The 20,249-nt window shown below is 36.4% G+C and overlaps 1 protein-coding gene across 2 annotated transcripts in view; it reads right to left on the bottom strand.

Moving 5' to 3' along the window:
- Positions 1-20,249, bottom strand: part of LAMA2 (laminin subunit alpha 2) — a 393,833-nt gene that overhangs the window by 254,374 nt on the left and 119,210 nt on the right. For both annotated transcript variants that reach the window (XM_068938256.1, XM_068938257.1), the window contains exon 4: positions 13,729-13,971. In XM_068938256.1, the coding sequence (XP_068794357.1) occupies positions 13,729-13,971 (243 nt within the window). The remainder of the gene's footprint in view (positions 1-13,728; positions 13,972-20,249) is intronic.

Below are 20,249 nucleotides of genomic sequence, written 5' to 3'. Positions count from 1 at the left end.
TTCCATCTCTAATGGTAGCCAGTAGTGGTGGTCTGGGAACTAATTCCAGTTTAAGATTGTTCCTTTCTAGTATACCTTCCTCATATTCTGACAGCCTGCAGACTCAAGGTCTTCTAAACTGGAGTTTGTAACTGAATTTTTAAGACTGTGCAATGCACTGCATTTCCATGAAGTTGTCTAATAGCTTTTCTGATCCCATTTATACTTTCAGTACTCATGTGATTCCATGACTTAGTTTATTATGTATAAAAAGTGCTTTTTTTGTTTTGAAAAAGTCTTTCTGAAGCTTTTTGTCTGAAGTTCTATTGCTGATTTAATAAATGCTCACACAAAAACCTGTTTCATGCCTCATAATTTTTTTCTTGTACTCTTTTTTGTTTTACTAGACCCTTTTTGAGAGTAGGGAGAAGGGAATCACCTACACTACTCATAAAATAGGCAGAGACAGAATAGGATATATAGAATGCTGTAACAAGATTTTCTACTTTGTACAGGGCAATTTTTCTTATACATATATGTATGTATGTATGTATGTATGTATAATGTTCTATTTGGGCTTTTGAAAGCAACTGAACATTGACTTGATCGTCAGAGAATATTCCACACAAGATCTCTTTTCCAGCTGGCAGTAACTAATTTAGATCTTCTCACTGTTTTTCTTATGTACACACCACTTTGCATTTATCAATATTATATTTTATTTCATATTCATCACAGTCATGCAGATCCTGCAACAACTCTCTGCAGTCAACTTAAAATGTAATTATTCTGATAATGATATATCAGAAAGCCTTGTCACCTGATTAATCACTTTCAGATTATTTATGAATAGATTGATTTCACTGGTTACCTTCCTCCAGGTGAACATTCAGTCCTATCTTTTATTTCCCATCTTTTAAGTGACTAACAATCAGCAAGAGATTACTCCCTCCTATCTCTGGATATCTTGGTTTCCTTCAATTTTTGATAAATGATCTTGTCAAGGGTCACTGTCCAAGACTGAACACGAGTCTTGGATTTTGGAAATCTAATTAGACTGTATTGACAAGATCATTCTTATCCACTTACTTGTTGAATCATTTCAAGAACTTCAGTAGATTTGTGAGTTACTTCTCTTTATGTTTCTATTAGTTTATCTGGCATAGAAATCAGACTTATAGTTCTGCAGTTTTCCAGTTTCTCTCTGAAACACTTACTTAAGAATTGTTTCCATCTTTGACACTTCCCATATCTCTGCTATAGAGGTAAAGCACGACTGACCACACTAATAATTTAATTCATTGAATGTCTTTAGTACCTTTGAGTAAAAACTGCCTGGACTTAGTGATTAGGTATTGCTGACTACTACTTGTTTTACAACCTGCTCTTCAGAGAGTTCCTCCAACATTTCTTAAAACAAAGAAAAGCGCTACTGAGCCCACCTCTTTATATTCCCTTGTGGGGAGCTCAGACACAAAAAATTCACCAGGTATGGACTTACTCAATTCCTTATTAGTCAGATTTGGCAAGCTTTCTTATGCTGATGTGCTTGAAAAAGCTTCTTATACTGTTTTTAGGGCTTCAGGAGAGTCCTTTCCTTGGTGAGGAAGGGCAGTGTTTTCATTCCCTGCTTTATTCTCTCTTTCCCTGCCTCCCCCTTTTTGAGGGGACTTATTTGCAAGTGTTTATATTTTCTCCTTGCTAGGACGAGACTTCCACTTTTTATATGATGTCTTTTGATTTCTGATGACTGCTTTATACAATGATATTTTACCCTGCTAGCTTTTGGGAGGATATAAGATTTTTTGAATAGGTAACATGCATAAGCTCCTAATTGTTTAAGAAAACATATAAAAACATATTTCCGTCTTTAGAGATCTTTTACCTTTTTGACTACTTACACAAATTTTCTTAAGAGGATGTCAGATGTCGAGAATATTATAGTCATTTTGCAGAACAGTCTTTAAATAGCACCATTTCAAACTAGCCTAACTTGCGCTCTTCTCACACAAATTTTTAGTTGCTCCATTATTTTAAGTTCTCCAATCAGGCTGCTGCTTGGAAGAAAAACGAAGGGCACCTAAAACTCAGCGTTTACTCCATTAGGACAGGGAGCCGGTCTATAGGACACTAACTATAGTTGACTTTCTCACTACGGTGCTTATTTTTGTATTTATTTTTGCCTTCACAGACTCCTTAGTTAGTTTTACCATCTTGGTTCCTTCATAGTGCAGTCCTAACTTATTTACTCTTATGTCAGCCTAAAATATCCATTCTCTTGGATACAGTGCTGCTTGCTGACACAATCTGTCTATGTACCCTACTTGTCTCTATGCTTTCTTTAAAAACATAGTACAACTCTTCACTGGAGTGATCTAACAACCTAGATCTCTATCAAAAAATATACATTGGTATTACAGTATCTCATTGATTAATTTCTCTTCTATCAATTTCCTGTGACATCTACCATTTAAACCAAAAACTTCAAGTAAACTATGCTGTTAGGTTTTGCTTTTGTTCTACATAAGCTCGTAAGCACTCACCTTAAAGCACACCTACATTTCACCTCAGGCTGACTTATTATGTCCTTACATCAGCGGGATTTTATTGGTCAAAATTACTCCTCGCATGTTTCCTACCTGGATTTTAACAAATTTGCCTTTTTTAACCATACAGAGTTTTATTATTTGACCATTAAATAATGACTCATCTTGAACTACAGGTGCTCACTAGCATTCTCCCAGTCCTCAGTTTTAAACTACCTTGTAAACTTTACTCCTTTTTCTCTCTCATCTCTGCATCTCTCAGCTGCCTCTCATCCTTAGCAGGTCTGCAAGCCCTGTGTCCCTAGGGGGCCACCCCACACATATGCAAAGAATTAAACTAGCCTTCCTCCTACTAATCATTCCTGACCGTTAGCAATTAAAACCAAATAAACAAACAAACAAAAAAACTCAGAAAGTTGTGTTGTACGTGTTATAGTCTCCTCTTCTCGGGAACAGCTTTGGCCATGACCACACAATTCTACACAAAAGGCAATAGATAGCCAAAGTAAATAAATGTTCCAGGTTTTACGTCTTAGTGAAAAGTCATTACAAGTACTATTTAATTTAAAAAAGATTTTTTTGTTATGTATTTCAATTGTGTGGGTAAGGTCTTCAAGTATCAGTTCCCTTAATAAAAAAACAAAAAATAGAAACAAAAAACCCCACTCACCAGGGAGCTTCAGTTCCCACAGAGCAAAACCCTCACCAAGTACACAGAGCTCTTGTTTCTCTGCTGGAGTGAAATCTACTACCGTCCAAAAATTAGCTTCCAAACCCAACGAAAAAATAGCAGGTTTGGATCATTACTTACTTACAGGTAAGTACAGGTACCAAGACTTAGGCATACCTATTTCCTCTACTTTACCAACTCTAAAAAATTGATTTGAGTTATAAAGTAAGGCGACATTTGCAGGCATGAGTCTTCCTCATATTATTTGGAAAAAAATAGCACAGATTTATGCCAAGCTGACTATCTCTCATCTCTTTTGGGTAAGAATTGCAATCAGTAAAGGATGGACGCTAAACAAAAAAGGGAAATCATCTAATCAATTTGCTTCTTCAACTTCAAACTGAAAGACTGTTTTGTACAACACATGCTTTGTACGTTGTCACTTTAAATCTATTACTTTTTAAGTTTTATGATTCATATAATTAATCATTTTTCTTTTTTCCAGAAATGGTAGAAATTACAACAGAAGTTTCTGCTCAGGGACAGAAGGCATGCCAAGACAGAAGAGTGGACTGACTAACTACACAAAAGAAATTTTTCATTCTAACTTGATCCACCAATAAATATTCTTCCTCTTGTTTTTAAAATAATGACAGATTGCTGTACTACTTATAAATAGTTTTTAACAGTTGTTTCCTCTTTGGTGCATAATGTAAATATACACTAGCTTTTTTACATCCACTCTGCTTTCTGCAATACTAAATGTCAGAAAATCAAGTTCAGTAAGAACAATCACTTTAAAATATTAATCTAAGTTTTGCTTTCCTTTTTTTTAGGCAAACATTAACAGAGAGTCTTCCTATAATATGAATCATTGATTTGCATGATTAGTCGTATAATATTTTAACATATGATTGCAAAGACTATTGTTATTATGTACAATAGAATCATTAAAGATGTCTTAATCACATACTAAATGTTTTCAAAAATTTTCCTATGCTGTTGAGCATGTATGTCACTGGCTTTTCTTTTTTTTCTCTTACATATATATGAACTATAAATCACGAAATATTAGTCAATAATTTCATATTAATAAGGCACTATACCCTTTGTGTACATGGAATATATGAAACTACCCTCGTTATTTGGCAGTCACTTATAAATGACTTTTCTCCTCAGGTAAGCTACAAAGTTTAATTTCCTTCAATCAAATGAAAAACAAACAAACCAAAAAAACCACCTCAAAAGCAACAAAATGGACTAGAGCTGAATCTTTACCCAAAGCTCAAATCTGTCTTATTTCTCTTTATAAACTATTTCTTTCATGATTATTCTAATTTGAATTTTTGGACTACAGCTGAAAGGTTAAATGCCAAAATTTTCGAAGAAAATCTGTATTCTATCCCTTTCCAGCAGACACAAATAACATTTTAAGCTAAGTTACACTTTCAAAACACTCAAGAATGGCATACTCACTAGTAGAAATTATCACATTCATCTCAGTGATACCAATCATTTAAAAAAATTATGAGGAAAAAGGTGATCCCTAACGCCATAGCTGGACCACAAGATTTCCTGAAGCCACAAAGGCGGGGTGTGTGTGTGTGTGTGTGTTTGTGAAGTAAACAAAATATAAACCACAACAAATAAGAATAAAGTATGATGCAATCCAAAATGTTAAACATAGTGGTGAATCACTGAAGCATGGAACACTAAATGAAGTCTTTAAGTGTGGATAGCACTTGACGTACCTGAATGAGATAAACAGGCTTCACAAAAGACCTTATCCAAAGTTTACTGAATTCATTGTGAAGATCTCTTTCTTTAGTAAGCAGCATCCTTTATGTAAGGATCCTATTGGCTCTGTCCCCCAGTTGCACATTGCTAATTACTATAAATTACCAGTAACTTGGACTTCAGTCCAGAAAAAACTTGATTATACAAAATGAAACTATGCTACCTGACTATATAGCCTAACTCAGAGAGCGTTACAACCTGTGGGGCAGGACATGATCTTGGATGTAAGGATTACATTTGACAAGAACTATACCAGCTGAACGTTTAGTCAAAAGAAGGACAGTTACATATCCTTCAATCACAGTTCTGTGAAATGTGCTTTCACTGTCTTTGCATTGCTTTAAAATGAAGCTGATTCAATAAAACGCTTTAATTTTGCATCTCATGGAACAATTCATGCTGATCAAAATCAGAACTTCCCACTTATTGTTTTGAAAGAAAATCTGAATAATTTAGAACTATCGTTATTCTCCCTGTTCAGAAGTCAAACTGAAGAAAGTTATTTGTAAAGCCCTGTTTTGGAATTTCTGACTCAGACTGCATCATTAGTCTTTGCCTAATGCCTTTATCTAACCTGTGATGTTGGAAGTAGAACCAGTTTGAATTTCTGAACAGTTTCATCCATTAAGAATAGCTTGTTACCTAGTTTTTTCTATCGTCCCTTCTTTGCAATGACAATCTATCAACAAAATACTGGTGCAAGACAATATGTGCTGTTATCTTACAAATACTGTAGGAAAAGGTAGAGATGCACACATCAAATATATGGAAATCTAGCATGCTCATGAGCAATGCCTTGGGAGATTGCAGCTGAGTGCATGGAGAGAGATATTACTGGCATTATTTTTCACTGTACAGGATCCTTTTCTACATTTCATGCTACTGAAAACAAAAACTACCACAGTAACTCAAGGTAAACAGACAGTTCAAACTCTAAAATATGATTCCACAGTAAAGACAAGATGCTGAATGCAGGTTAGGTGCTGAGAGAGTCAAATTAAAAATAGGAATTATAAAGGCAGTATGATTATTACAACCCATAAACTCCTATGTTTTTTGAAGCCTGTAGCATCTATATCATTTGGTATTGGGAAAAAAGTTGCCTCCGAAAATTTTCTATCGTCTGCTCTGCAACTGAATACATTTCAGTTTTGAGCACTCTGGAAAATTCTGACCCTCTATCCTCTTAGCGTTGACAATCTCAGGCTCCTAGTGAAGAAGGATTAAATCTGGCTGTGGAGAGAATTGGATTTACAGTTCATTTGTAAGTCTCTCTTTCTTCCCTTTCTTCCCTGCAAGTCAATCAGACTATAGTGAGTAGGACAAGCAATAAGGTATGAAGAGGAGAAAACTAACAGGAAAACATTGGGAAGTAGCAGCGTTCAACACTCCTGACATTATAGCTCTGCCGCTAGCACAAGAGGAGCAGCAAATTGCAGGGGAAAAAAGAGTTTTCAAAGTGTGTTGAGACATGCAGCACAAAGCAGGCTTTAAGGAGGAGCAAAGTACAGGCATTTGAGCTGTATGGCAGGTGAACAAATACAAAAATGGTAATATCAATGCACTTGTTTCTGTTTATTTAAGCATCTTCTTTGCATGTTTCACACATACTTTGAACTTCCACTTGACTGAAGAAAATAAAGGCTGATGAATGTGCTCAGACAGATTAGCCTTTCTTACCACAGAAACTGTAATTATCTTTTTGAACTCAGGCTTACATTGCTACCACCACAGCAGAAGCAAGAGGTTAAGAGTTTAAAGAAGCAACACAGCTGCATCACCTTCATTACACTATCATACATTCCCACCACTGTAATAATAGTGACAGGAAAACTCATTTTTGTGGAAATGGAAGGTGATGGAAAGAAAGCTCTTGCCAAAGTCCTTTGGTCTTTAATGCTTGCCTTTGTTAACATGGAAATAATACTGTGCACTTTCACTGAGTGACAGTCATCTCAGAAATCCTTGATGGGTATGATGCTTCAGTATTAACGTATTTCTGACAATATTCCCAAAGTATTTTTCATCTATCACGAGTTATGGTTAAAAAAAATAGAACTGAGGACACTGAACTGCATCAACTATTTAGTATTCTCTCTTGCCCGGGAATCGATGTTTGAAATACGCACTTGGGAAATCTGGTAAGATGAGCAGTTAGTACTACCTTTCCCACAGTAAAAGACACAACCTTCCTGTAGGCTGAATTCCTAGACGGAGCACGGGTAAGGTTCTACACTGTGCAAATCTTAACAGAATCTCATAAAAGCCTGCACGATACTACATGAGTACCATATGCTTTCGGAATAAGTAGTTCAGTTCTTCACAGTTCATTTTAATACCTAGTATCACTTCAGTTCTTAAATGACACCAATGATGCTTATACAGACATGGCAAGTATGACACAGTCCATTAAAATGCTTCAGCCAACACAGTATGCTTATAAGTGCCCATCCATCCAAGCATCTGCACTGCATTCCTGGCTTTGGCATCTTAGTTTTTTAAGAATTGTAGGAAAGGTGAGAAAAATGTAACTGCCAAAGAATTATATAAGGTGAGGAAGAAAATTACAAAAAATATTTTTAAACAAAAAAATAGACATGGAGTGCACATGATCTGGTAAGAAGACAGCTTCAAGATGTAAGATAAATAAGGATGAAAAGATGAGGGAGAAAAAGCAAAAAAAGTGGGAATTTTAGCACCTGAAGATGAAAAGGAAGCTAGCACGGCACAAGTGGTACAGAATTTAGGGGCAGGCTATTATGAAAAGGATTTCATATTTTCAAGTGATAAACATTATTTTTTCCTACAGAAAGTGTTCAACTTTGGTGAGCAACAATGCTCAGCAACAGTTTACAAAAGTAAGTCAAATGCAAGTTATTAGGAAATCACAGTGTAGAAAACATAATACTCTATAGATCCATGCTTCACCCCCATCTTGAATACTGTCCTCTCATCTGAAATTGAACGTATTCGTACTGGAACAAATGAACAAATTCGTGTCATTTAAAGAAGGACAAGATGATGAAGAGAATGGAATATCTTTGAAATAAAACCCATATTAACCCAGAATATGTTAGAACTTTTCTAGAAGTTCTAGAAAAGAGATTACTTAACTAAATATATGAATCAGGTCTATAAAATCATAAATGACATGAAGAGTGTGGTTACAGATGGACTGTTCACCAACTCTTCCAGTACAAGAGCTGGGACTATCAAATGAAATCAGTGCGAGTCAGTCTAAAAAGAAACAAAAGGACGTGGTTCTTTATACAATGGGTACTAGGCATAGGGCAAGAACTCTAGACGGTTCAGAGATAAGATTGGAAAAGTAATCGGAAGATGGATTCATTGGGAGTACTAAACAGGCATAAACGTATCAGGATGAGGAACTCCCACAAACTGAGAAAGGCTGGATATAAAACATAGCTCTGACATCTAATAGTTACTTTTAAATCCTTTTTCATGCACTGCTTTATTTATTAAGAATCAACATTACCCAAACATTGTATATTCCTCTGTGGATATAACTTTTTTTCCACCTAAGCTGATTAAGCCTACACAGTAGAAGTGATGCTGAAAGTGAGTTGACATTGGTGAAGTAAATGACCCAGTGCTTTAACACTGAGAGGTCATTTAAAAGGTACATTTGGGCCAAACTATTTCAAAAAAGTGTAAGTAGTAGACACGGAAATATATTATCTGCTTAATAATAGTACCATATTTACAATCTCATATTCATATCAATTGCTTTCCAAATGCCACTAGTTGAAAACAAATAAGAACAACCAGGGCTAGGTTCAATCTAAAGTGTTTAGATAACCATTTTAGAAACTTGATACAGTTGGCATACTGCAATTAGGTGGTATTTTACTTTCTATAATCACATCACTTTCCTTCAACCATACGGCTAATGCTTTCCAATTTTTAGATCTTTAAAATCAAGGTAGATCATTCTCAACATCTGAAAATGACACGTGAAAAGCATTTCACAGAGAAGGGTTGCACAGAGAGAATTCTCACAGAGAGAATTTTTGTTTCTCTCATTCAGTAAAAGAAAATACTTACGGAATCCTAAAATTTCACCTCCCCATTGCGTGGTCAGGTTGAATATAAATGTATGGCTTTCCTCATTGGTTACAGGTTATGGCAGACATACATTTACGGATTTCTCCTCGTGATACCAAACTAGCATTGCAGCAATTACCAGGGACTGATGCTCACAGCATTCTGATGCAGCTAATATACACCTCAGTTTTATTCTCCATGAAAAATGAAATGTAACAGAACATGAAACATATTCTAGCCGCAAAGGAGAGATTTATTTTTCTTGTAAGTTTACCTAACTTCTATGCATCAAGAATGATTATAATTCAAAAAACACCTTTCTGTTAGAATTCCTGTATGTGATCACACTGACATAAACTATGTAGACAGCAGGCTATTCTGATTAAGATTTACCAAAGAGGGAATTAATTCACATCCTTCTCTTGGTTTTGATACTTTCAGAAAGCCACACTGTGGAGAATCTCAAGGTTTCCCAGAGGATGAGATTTTTTTCTTCTTGGCTTCTCCATAAAAGCAAGTGCTTTTGTATCAGGGTCTAATTAAACCTCTCTCCCTTTGTCCTCACTAAATTTGAGTTTCAATGTCTGCTTACATAAAGAATTGCTTGTATGAGAAAAAAATGATAAAACTATTATTTTTCATCTAAGTATTTTCTCCTAGCCTACACTAAGTACTTAAAAATCAACATATGACTGAAGAATGCTTTTTTTCTAAGTGCAATTTCCTGATTTGATTCTCTTTCAAACTGCAGCTCAGGTAGAATGTTTCATTTTCTACGGAAAGATGTACATTTTCCTAAAGTTACAGCAAGCAGCTGGAGCGCCTTCAATCTTCAGAGAGTCTAGCCTTGAAACATCTATGACAAGCAGAAGGTAAGATTACACGCATCAGAATATATACATTACACATGCTTGTTCAAACAAGCAATGACTAACTAAAAGCTCTAGACAGCTCACAGAAAAAATTGTGATATTAAAGTTTATGTCCAGAATTTTACATCCACCTGGCCACCAAAATACACAAGCTGTGACACAAACACTAGTCTAGTAGAAGAAGGAAGAGATTTTAATAAAAAAGGTACAAATTAGATGTAAATATCAGAAACTCCTATGTCAGGGAAATGAAGCAAAAATCACTCTGGTAACACACTAATTTTTATTTCTCAAACTAATGATGATTTGAGAAAAAACAAAAACAAATACCATCCAGATATGGTGTTCAAGTAAAGATGAAAGTGTCACAAAACGGTCATTCTTCTCTTCCCAAAAATAGCAGCCATATCTTGACAGTTATTTCCCCTTACATAAATAACTCTTTCCTTGTTAGTGCCAAACAAATTACTATTAAAGGAAGAGACATCAATTAAGTTAAAGTTAATGAATAATTCATTAATTAGAGAAAGAGATATTCTTTTCCTGGGCTGGGGACACTGAGCTAGTGGAACTTGCCTTTTCATATTGAAATAGTATTTTGGAAAATTTCAGCCTTTTCATTTATTGATGGCATACCAGAAACATAAATGCTAAAAGCCTGCCTTTGCAGTGTGATATAAAAGGTGTCCTAACCTTCTTACAATTTTTAGATATCAATGATCTGAAACAGTTTGGAAATTAATATTTTAATATTTTTTCTATATTTAAGTCTACACTTTTGAGAGAAATTTCCTTATTTCAGATATAGAATAGCTCATTTTTTTACGATTCACAAGATGCTGCTATGCAATTTCTGATTAATTCATGAAAATATTCAATAAAATCATTTTATGCAAATAATTCCTGGTCTATGGATTGTTTACTCATATTCAATTGAGAGGAACTTGAGCTTGTGTTGGTTAGACTAACCTGAACATAAACTATGTGTTTTGTTTTTTTTTTTAATTCTATGATTTGGCCAGGAGAACATTTTAAAAAGCTATTTCTGGTGCAAACGGTCACACTATTAAAACTCCAAACTCTATTTTGCTTAAATATAGATTTCTAGAAATAGTCTTACCAATCAAGTCACTGACCAAAATGTTAATAGAAGGCATAGATGAAAAGAAAGTATCCCACTTCTTCTAAGTCACCAAGTTTCAACTTAAAATGCTACCGTAGACAAAGATTTGGCTTTGGGACTGGACTGTAAACTTCCACTTCTGTACTTGCTCAGGTTTCCTGAACACACACCAGAACGGTGTAGCCTAAATAGCTCAAGCATTTTTAAGCAGAGGAAAGATATTTAAGAAACATTTTGTAATTCTGTCAGTCTCAGAAAATTTTCCCTGTAATATCTGGTACAGATAACAAAAGCTCTACTCTGGAACAAAAGTAAAAGATATGCAGATGTAGTTCCATTGGAAGACTGGGAGACAGTCAGGTAACTCCTGCAACGCAACTGCAAGTAAATCTGACATTGGTATGAACTGTATTATTTTTCATGTTCCATGTTAGATGGAACATGAAAAAGGATTAACCTGGCTGCTGTGTATTTTATAATGCAGTTTGTCGCTAGTCAGAGAGATAAGACTAGTGTTCTACCTGTGAGAAGAGTACTATAAAAAATGTAAGCTTATTAATTTATGTGGAATCATACTCTTCCAGTGGCTATATAAATTAAACTTCAGGCTTTTCTTATCAAAATGTTCTGTCTCTACTAGCGCTATATCTCAGATTAATAACTAGCTGTTTATGGCGGCCTAAATGATAAATCTTTCATAGACTACGCCTATATCTAAAAATTCTGCTCTGCTAACTAGAGTTCAACAGATGAATCCTTCCTTTCCTCCCAGTCTTCTTCCCATTTAAAGAAACTGTGTATCAGATGCTCATCATTTACTAGGTTCAGAGAAGAACACCAAGTAGAGCACATCAGGCCCAGTTAAAAATGCTGAAGTGCACACTTAATGTAAGAGTTAAGTTGCACTACAGTCAATAGGACTTAAGCGGATGTTTAAGTCAAGGATATATATGGGGATGCTGAATCAAGGCCCTTTGCTGTTTAACTCATACTAACTAAACAAAGAACACAAGGAGGCACTGGCTTAGCAACAAAACCAAGAGGTCAGCAGGCTACCAGAATTAATATGTGTCTGCAAGAGAACTACATTATCAAAGAAACTGAACAATGTAAATAGAATAATTACTTTGGCATTATGTTTTCATTACAGAAATATTCTCTCAAATGAAACCATCAAATTTCTTTGTAAGTGATAAACTGCTAATTTGCATGTTCTGTTCACTCCTCAGGAAGCACCTACTTGGAGACATTTTCAAAACATACCACCTATGTATGCACTATTTCTTACAATACCACTTCATCTGCTGATGCTAGATTTTACAAGAATAAACACCCATTCAAATGATACAACTATGTTCACAGAAAGTAGTAATAGTAGTAGCTTTTCTTAAAAGTGCAACTGATTTCATATCTGATAATTCATTCCAGCATCCTTTAGATCCCAGCTTACATTTTTTTTTAAATATACCAACAGGATATTTGTACTGGAAGCTGCATTCTTCTGTTTTTGAAGCTGGCACTGAAAATTGCCTGTGCACATGAGCAACATGCACATATCAATACCCAGAACATAGAAACAATTGTAGTAATGATTTGCACGTGAATGTTGCTTTGCATATTAAAGAAGCAGAAGAGAGTACGTTTTCACCCCTTTAGATAAACCATTTTACAATTAAAACAACAGAAAGGAAAAATTTCGCAGAAAGATAAATATTGAAACTAACATTTCACAGGACATCACTAGCCGTTAAAGAATCTGTAAGTAAATAAATATTTCAGATCTAGTCCACATTCAAGTCACTTTATTTCCTTAAATTACCAAGTTATCCGCAAAAGTAGCAAGCGTTGAAAAACCACAGGGACGAATACACAGTTGTTGGAATTTGGTGTGCATACACAACCCTCTCTCCATTTTAAGGGGCTGAAAAGACTGTACTTCACTACAGTTGTTACACTTGCCTTGTAAGCACAGGCAAGGCACAGCTCCGTCAACCGCTGTTTCTCATTCTCACCTCCACCACATCTTTTCTATAGCCTTGGTTAAACCAAAATGACTGGTCTGCGATTCACATGGCTGGCCTCACAATGAAAGAGCAGGGGCCTCTACCAAGGAAAGAATGAACAGGGCCTGTGCAGGGGCAGAGGGTCAGTCAGAAGCTGTTCAATGAGTAAACATATATATGTATGTGTGTGTGTGTGTGTGTGTGTATGTGTGTGTATAATATATGTGCCATAAATTAAACTCATTGAATAAAACTATGACCATTTAGCAGCCCAACTGATACAGTGGGACTGAAAATGTGACTTGCACAAAAAATCTTTTAACGACTTCACTGGATCCATGATTTTTCCCAGTATTTTTATCTGTGCTGACAAGTGATGCCAGAATGTATTTCAACTTTCTGAAGTTATCTGAAAGTACTAGAGCTTAGTTCCACCTAGTAACCCTTTTGCCTCCTGGTTTACCTTGTAGAATAAGCTTATTAGAGTTTATATCTTACCCCTTTGAATAGGACCACATATGATTACTTTTTATAACAGCAAACGAGAGTACCTCCCCATTTTTCAAGCACACATACGGAGACATTCATTGTCTACTTAGGGCAAAAATTTGTCAGTTCAGAGCAATATTTTTTTCTGCAGGGTTCCTGGCTATGGAATAACATCTGATCTTACCTCTCCGTTCTCCAGAGGGTGGATCTTGGAATAATAAGAAGTGCATATAACTTCATCATCTTTTATATAGGATGGAGTTCCAGGACGAGGATGAATATTGTAGCGTGTCAGGCATTCGCTGTCTGTGATAGCATAATACTGCCATGGCTGATAGTTCACACCGTCCAGTGATCGCTCTAATATCCAGTTCCCAGGTCGAGGTGAGTTAGCTGCTTTCACAATAACATACGCGATCTGAAAAATCTGTAACATATCCAAATTGTTAAAATGCATGTAAACATATGATTATAAATCCGTTCAATTTTCTTATTACCTACCAAACTAAAAAAAGTAAATATGATAAGGTTTTGTCTGAAAATTTTTCCCTAGGAATGCGATATGGCTTCAAATTCTATTGAAATTCTTCAACTATAGAAATAAATTCACTGCATTAACATTTCTAAAAAAGCTAAGCTGCATTAAGACAGCAGAGATTTGTAAACAGAATTAAAAAGCACTCTGAATTCCACATAACTTACTAGATAATTGTAAAGCTGCGGCTTCAGTCAAATGTTTATAAAGTTTATTTTCAAGTATTTTCAATTTGTACAAATGGTTATGTTTCTGTATGCATATTTATAGACATATACTTTCTGTAATGTTTACCAAACTTGTCACAACTTTATGGCTCTTAAGAAGTAACATACGTTTAAGCTACTGAAAGGTAATCACATCATTCTATAAAATATTCTTGGTTAAATCAAATGGCTCTGCACAGTGGCAATAAATAAACTTTATAGGACAGAGATATATCAAATATGAGTATAAACAGAATGGAAGCATGTAATCAATGCTCATAATGGTCCATTTCACCCGCCTTTTCAATTGATATATCCAGGTTTACTTCTGTTTACAGGCTTGAGTGAATGCAAGCCACAAACAATAGTTTGCAACCACAGAATGACATATGTTACTGACGCAGTTTCCTTTTGTACCTAGGAACATCTAGGTGCTACAGGGGTAAAACTAAAGCTAAGGAAACAAAACACCTATTTCCATTAGAAAAGCAGAGTGTAAAGCAAATTATTGTTTTTAAGAAGCAGTGCTGTGAGTTTGCACATGAGGATGCCAGAGGGCATCATGGAGAAAAGAGTGTTGATTTAATACCTCATGTTTTCTAAACTGGATAGTGAATAGTCACTGTAAAGAAGCTGTCTGATTCAAACACAGTCCACAGAAAATCTGATAAATATTTAGGCAATTAGGAATGCAGGTGAAAGAAGAACCTACATTGATCAGTTACTGAAAGAAAGAATTTCAGTGGGAATAAAGAAGTTGGTGAGGCTGTATTTATTTCAACCTGAAAAAAATGTGTGTAACTGTGCATTTGTGCAGAATTATCTCAGATTATCGACTTCATTCTTAAATAACATTACATAAAAACTCCAGAGACAAGGATAAACCTGTTTCATTCCATTGTTCCAGTAGTACACATACAATCATTTGTCCTGTTTCGTGAATGCGTTTTCCTCTCTTATCTGGTGTCATCTAGAGATACATTCAACTGTGGCCACAAATTCTACACTAAGTCATGGTAACAAAAGTTATTTGCAATAAATAGAAAAAAATCCACAACATTTAAATACCTCCCTCAGATTTCGCTCCCTCCCCCCCACCACAGAAAGATTAAGCTTTTTGAAATTAAATAAAACAGCTGGAGTGCTCAATCATTGACTATTTCTTAAGGAAAATGAATAACTGCTATATTTTCATGAACTAGCTTATTCCCTTTTCTGTATGGTTATTCTGTATATTGTTCTTTGCATGAGTACAGAATCCGTTGCAGTAAGTAATTTTTACTTGCATCTGCATTATCTAGTCAAGTCATATAAACGCTTTCAGCTTAAGCCATTCAGAAGAGAGATTTCATGCTAGAGTACTTTTTCTACAAACTTTTTTTTTATGTTTTACTCCAAATTCTCCAGTGAGAACATTATAACAGCATTCCTTAAATGCTGAAGGGATAATAACTAAAGTTAAATTCATTGCTAGGGCTTCCACAGTGGAAGATCTGTGGTTTAGGTCCTAGCTGACAATATATCCATAGTCTTTGGTGTGCATCTATTGTTTCCTCTGTGGAAGCCCTAAAATTTGCAAAACCTCACAGGAGATTCAATATTAAATACTGCCTTTAGCCAGAAAACATTTAGCTCTGCAAACTTCTGAGATGTGTTGGCTCTGTGTGGCCAAGAGGCATAAACAACAAGAAGCCCTTTTTTTGTCTGCTTGCTTTGAAATACTAGGCTGAGTAGGAGAGTGCAAGTTTCTAAAATTACTTTTCAAATTGGGGCCCCATTTTAATAACATTTCCTGCATATTCTGCTCCAGATTTGTTTGAAGTCTAGTTTTTTATCTTCTGGGATAGTGTGCTGTTTGACCATAATTTATTATATACCTTTGCCTTTGATTATTTTTAGTATATTTCATACAAAAAAACTGCAGTAAAGTTTTATTTTAAAAAGCAATGGAAAGGAAACATCATATTGCAGGTCACAGTAAGGTGGACATTATTCTTCTCAATCTAAACTTGACTAGGAAGAAACCTTGTTAAATAAAATAGCGCACATAAACGATTCTTTGTAGCTACTAGTCAGAGAGAGTTTTCAGCCTGGGCCAGAACACTGCTGCTGTCTTAGCCTCTCATTTGAGAGTTGTTGAAGTGGTTTCTGCCACAGTGCTGAGCTACCTACCTCACACTGAGCTGCAAAACTCATTTTCTCCTTTGCGTCTCCACTTACCAGTGGAACTGAAAGACACTCTTGTATAAAGACACTCTTCTGTGGGCAGAGATATGGAACTGGAACTACAGACCAGATTTTTAAATGTTGGTAGGCTGTTAATGCCTATTGTAGTCAAGGGAAGATGAGCAAGCAGATGCTTCAAAAACATGCCCTTTTCGATATTATTCCTGATCTTTCTCACTACAACTGGGCTGAGGTAGGTAGAGGGTCCTAATCCATGCTTTTTAGAAACACCTTTTCTTTGTGGGACATGCAGAACTTGCAGAGTTCTACAATGCTTTACAGTGATTTACTACGAACGTTAGGAAAAACAGCTGTCTCAGCTTAGAGAAGTCAGAGCTACATGAGTTACAACCAGCTCATTATAGTGCCATGATACATACAAGAAACACAATGCATTCTTTCCTTTAATGTCCTTTCTGAACAAGCTAACAGTAACAACTAGTGCAGAAAAAAGACACTAAAATTTACGGCCGCTGAATTATGGCTCTCAGAGCAAGCCTATGCTATCGAGGTAACATTGACTCTTCCCTTTTACAACTGACTGAAGAACCACCTTTCTCCTTCCTTTCCTGTGGACTTCCTTAGCCAATAGGATTCTGGTTACTGTAAACTACCAGCTAGAGCTTAGCTGCATGAGAACCCTAATACTGATAAAGTTTAATACATCGTTGATGCATGACGTTACTGCAAATATTAATGCATCTGCTGCATTTGTGTCCCATTGTTACTGTGTTTATTTCACAATCAAAACAAGTGAACCTACTCTGGTTTCTGGAGCAGTCTCCTAGTAAGTTGTAAAACTGAGCTTGTATTTCCCCAGGGTGATTCATGGAGCATGTCCGGTTTACTTTTTAAAAAGCATCAATACAGTGGTGTATGTCAAATGATGTGATAGCTGTACAATCTTAGAGCACATCTGGTTTTGTACAAGTCCAATAGAATGTAACCTGGAAAATCAAAGTTTGCTGATATGAATGTGATCATGGAGCAATACCAAAATGCCTAGTGGCATGTGACAACCCATTAACACAGCTGCCAAAGTACAGCTGGTGCTTTTTCCACTTACTCTGTTCATGTGACCATAGCATCATTAAGGCAGTGGGAGGGAAACACTCTGAACAGTCTTTTGAGCCTTTCCCAAATTATAGACAATATGAAGCTCAAGATGAGAAACAAAATGAGTCTTGGGTCTCATTTTCATTGGTAATTGTCTCAGCAGTGAAGTCTGCAAAGCACACACTTTGAGGAACACTTCCATAAGTTACAGCACTGTATCTTATGAACGCCTCATAAGACATAGAAAAGTGCATCCTACTGTACAGGATAATTTGCTACACTAATATTATTCAGATAGAGCTGAAGTGAATCATTAATCTGCATAGGGTTAGCTAGTGAAGCAGGAAATTTCATTGTGCCTGACTCCCACCTGCTCGTCTATTTAAAAAATAAATCCTTCAGTTAGGAACTGTTCATGCAAGTCAGAATAGCATCGTAGAAAAAATACAGTACCACACAATTCTATAAAAGATTTTCCATATTTCCATTTTATTTTCCCATCAGAGGAACGTAATATCTCTAATGGAGGTTTACATTAGCAATCTGGTGTAAACTGTGTAGCTACTTATTTACTATAATTATATTATTGTTGATTGTTATTCCAGTTCAGTGGTCAAGTAAACATGGTGTTCATTATTGAGAAGAGTGCAGCATTTGGGCAAGGGTTTGTTTCCTTACAGGTTAGGATAAATGTTGTTAAACCCTGTGGCCTGAAATATGTTTTAACTCCCACACACTTATTTCACCAGTCATGTAAAAGTTCTGTTAGAGACAGTTGAGCACCGCAGACATCCACTGTCTGAGTGCGAAACCCACCAAGATGAGTCAACCGCAGAAGCTGTCGCAGAATGCCTTACAGACTAGTGGGCTAACTGGCTACCGGTGGGTTACTGGCTACAGGGACTCATTACAAGACACAGGGGAAAGAGCATTTTTGAACTGTCTATCATGGGATGTTTGAAGGGCATTGTGCAAATGGGTGAGACTTCTTATGGAAAGTGTAAGGGAGAGACCAAAGGTGGGGAAAGGGTTGAAAAAGTGTGAGATAATGGAGGGAAAAGTGGATAAAATGCACCAGTCGAGTGTAAACAGCTAGCTGGTTGGTACACTTGCCTGAGCTTGTGTGGGTGCAGTCTCTGTTTTGAGTGGGTGCACACACAGGCTGGTGAACTTCCAGCTGGACTAACCAATGACTAGCAGAAGTTTGAGGATCAGCAATTAGAGTAGGGCTGCAAGCCTTTGGGGCCTATACACTCGGGTGCCAGCAATTGAAAAAACCAGGGGGGATCTTGGTCCAGCTAGTGGAGAGACCGTCTAAGGCCAGCTACTGGAATAATCTATACTGTGTACAGATGCATACATACATACATACATGCCACTAGCAGACTTCATTCCTGATTAGCTGGAAAGAAAGAACAGGATGGGGCAGTCCATGCTGTTTGGATTTGTGGGAGTGCTGTGTGTTTATGTGGGGGCTGATAAAGCACTATAGTTTATGTATGTTGATCTGTGTGGCCAGCTGTGTGCATGCATGTGTGTGTGTGTGTGTGTCTCTCGCTCTCTCAGGAATATGGGCTCTGCCTTGCTACAGGCTGAACCTGGAGAGACAGAGCTGTAACAGCCTTGCATCCATCACACTACCAGGCTTAGTAATTTCTAATACCTAGCTTTACTAGCCATCAGGGATCACGAATCTAACCGTATCTTGAATGACGTTAAATCAATGTCAGTTTCTCGATCAGCAACTTCTATCTTTACACCCATAAATAAAAATCACTGTTACAACACATATGGATTTCTTCGTATGCAGGACATCACACATCTCTTTTAAATGGAATGTTACATTTCCATATTTTTCGTTTTGGAATAGCTTCACCTTCTACAGACTTAAGATCTGAAACAGACCAAGTCTAACTACTTCTGCTAACGAGCTGCAGGAGAGTTTTCATGAGTTTGTGAGGCAGCTCTTCCTGTTTTCAAAAGCCAGTACCAATTCCTTATGATTTTACACAGTTCGTCATATTTTAGTTCACATTTGTTGTTATGGGTTACTGCCTGCCTCTGTTATTTATAACAGAGAGTAGACAGCTTTGATATAAGAATCTTCAAAGAACTAGCTCTTTAAAAATATCTAGCTTTCTTATTTCAGTCTAGTTTTGAAACTGTAACATCCAACTCAGAGTGAAAGAAAGCCTAATTTAGGAATGGAGCGGCTCTGAAAATTCCTCAAATCATCAGCTACCGTAGATCTCTTCCCACCACTGTCCTCAGAGACAGCAGCATTGGTTTCAAACATTCTGCTCACAGTTAAAAACTCTGTAATTGAAAAGGTTGGCATGGGAAAAAAAAAGATGCTTAGCAGGAATCAACTAATATCAATTTAGAGAGCTGAACAGCTCCTACCATGGTGCAGTTTGCCTTCTAATGACAGTGTCTTTCCTGTTCATCTGAGCTGTTTCCAACTGAAATGCTGCTACCAGATGGGGAATCTGGGCTGAAAGCTGCACACACTTGATTCCAACACAGTTTTTTTTTTTTCTCTATGGTGTTACAAACAACTCCGGTTAGTAGTTAGCAGGGTATTGTCTGCCCCAGAAAATCTGTAGTTACGAATGGCACACATAAGATATCCACAGCACTTTGTGGGGAAAAACAAGAAAGACTTTACCATAGTACACCTTG

This window comes from Struthio camelus, chromosome 3, assembly GCF_040807025.1.
Source record: "Struthio camelus isolate bStrCam1 chromosome 3, bStrCam1.hap1, whole genome shotgun sequence".
Classification (NCBI taxonomy): Eukaryota; Metazoa; Chordata; class Aves; order Struthioniformes; family Struthionidae; genus Struthio; species Struthio camelus.
Note: the sequence above shows the minus strand (reverse complement) of the source record. Positions and strands in the feature narration are given on the sequence as shown.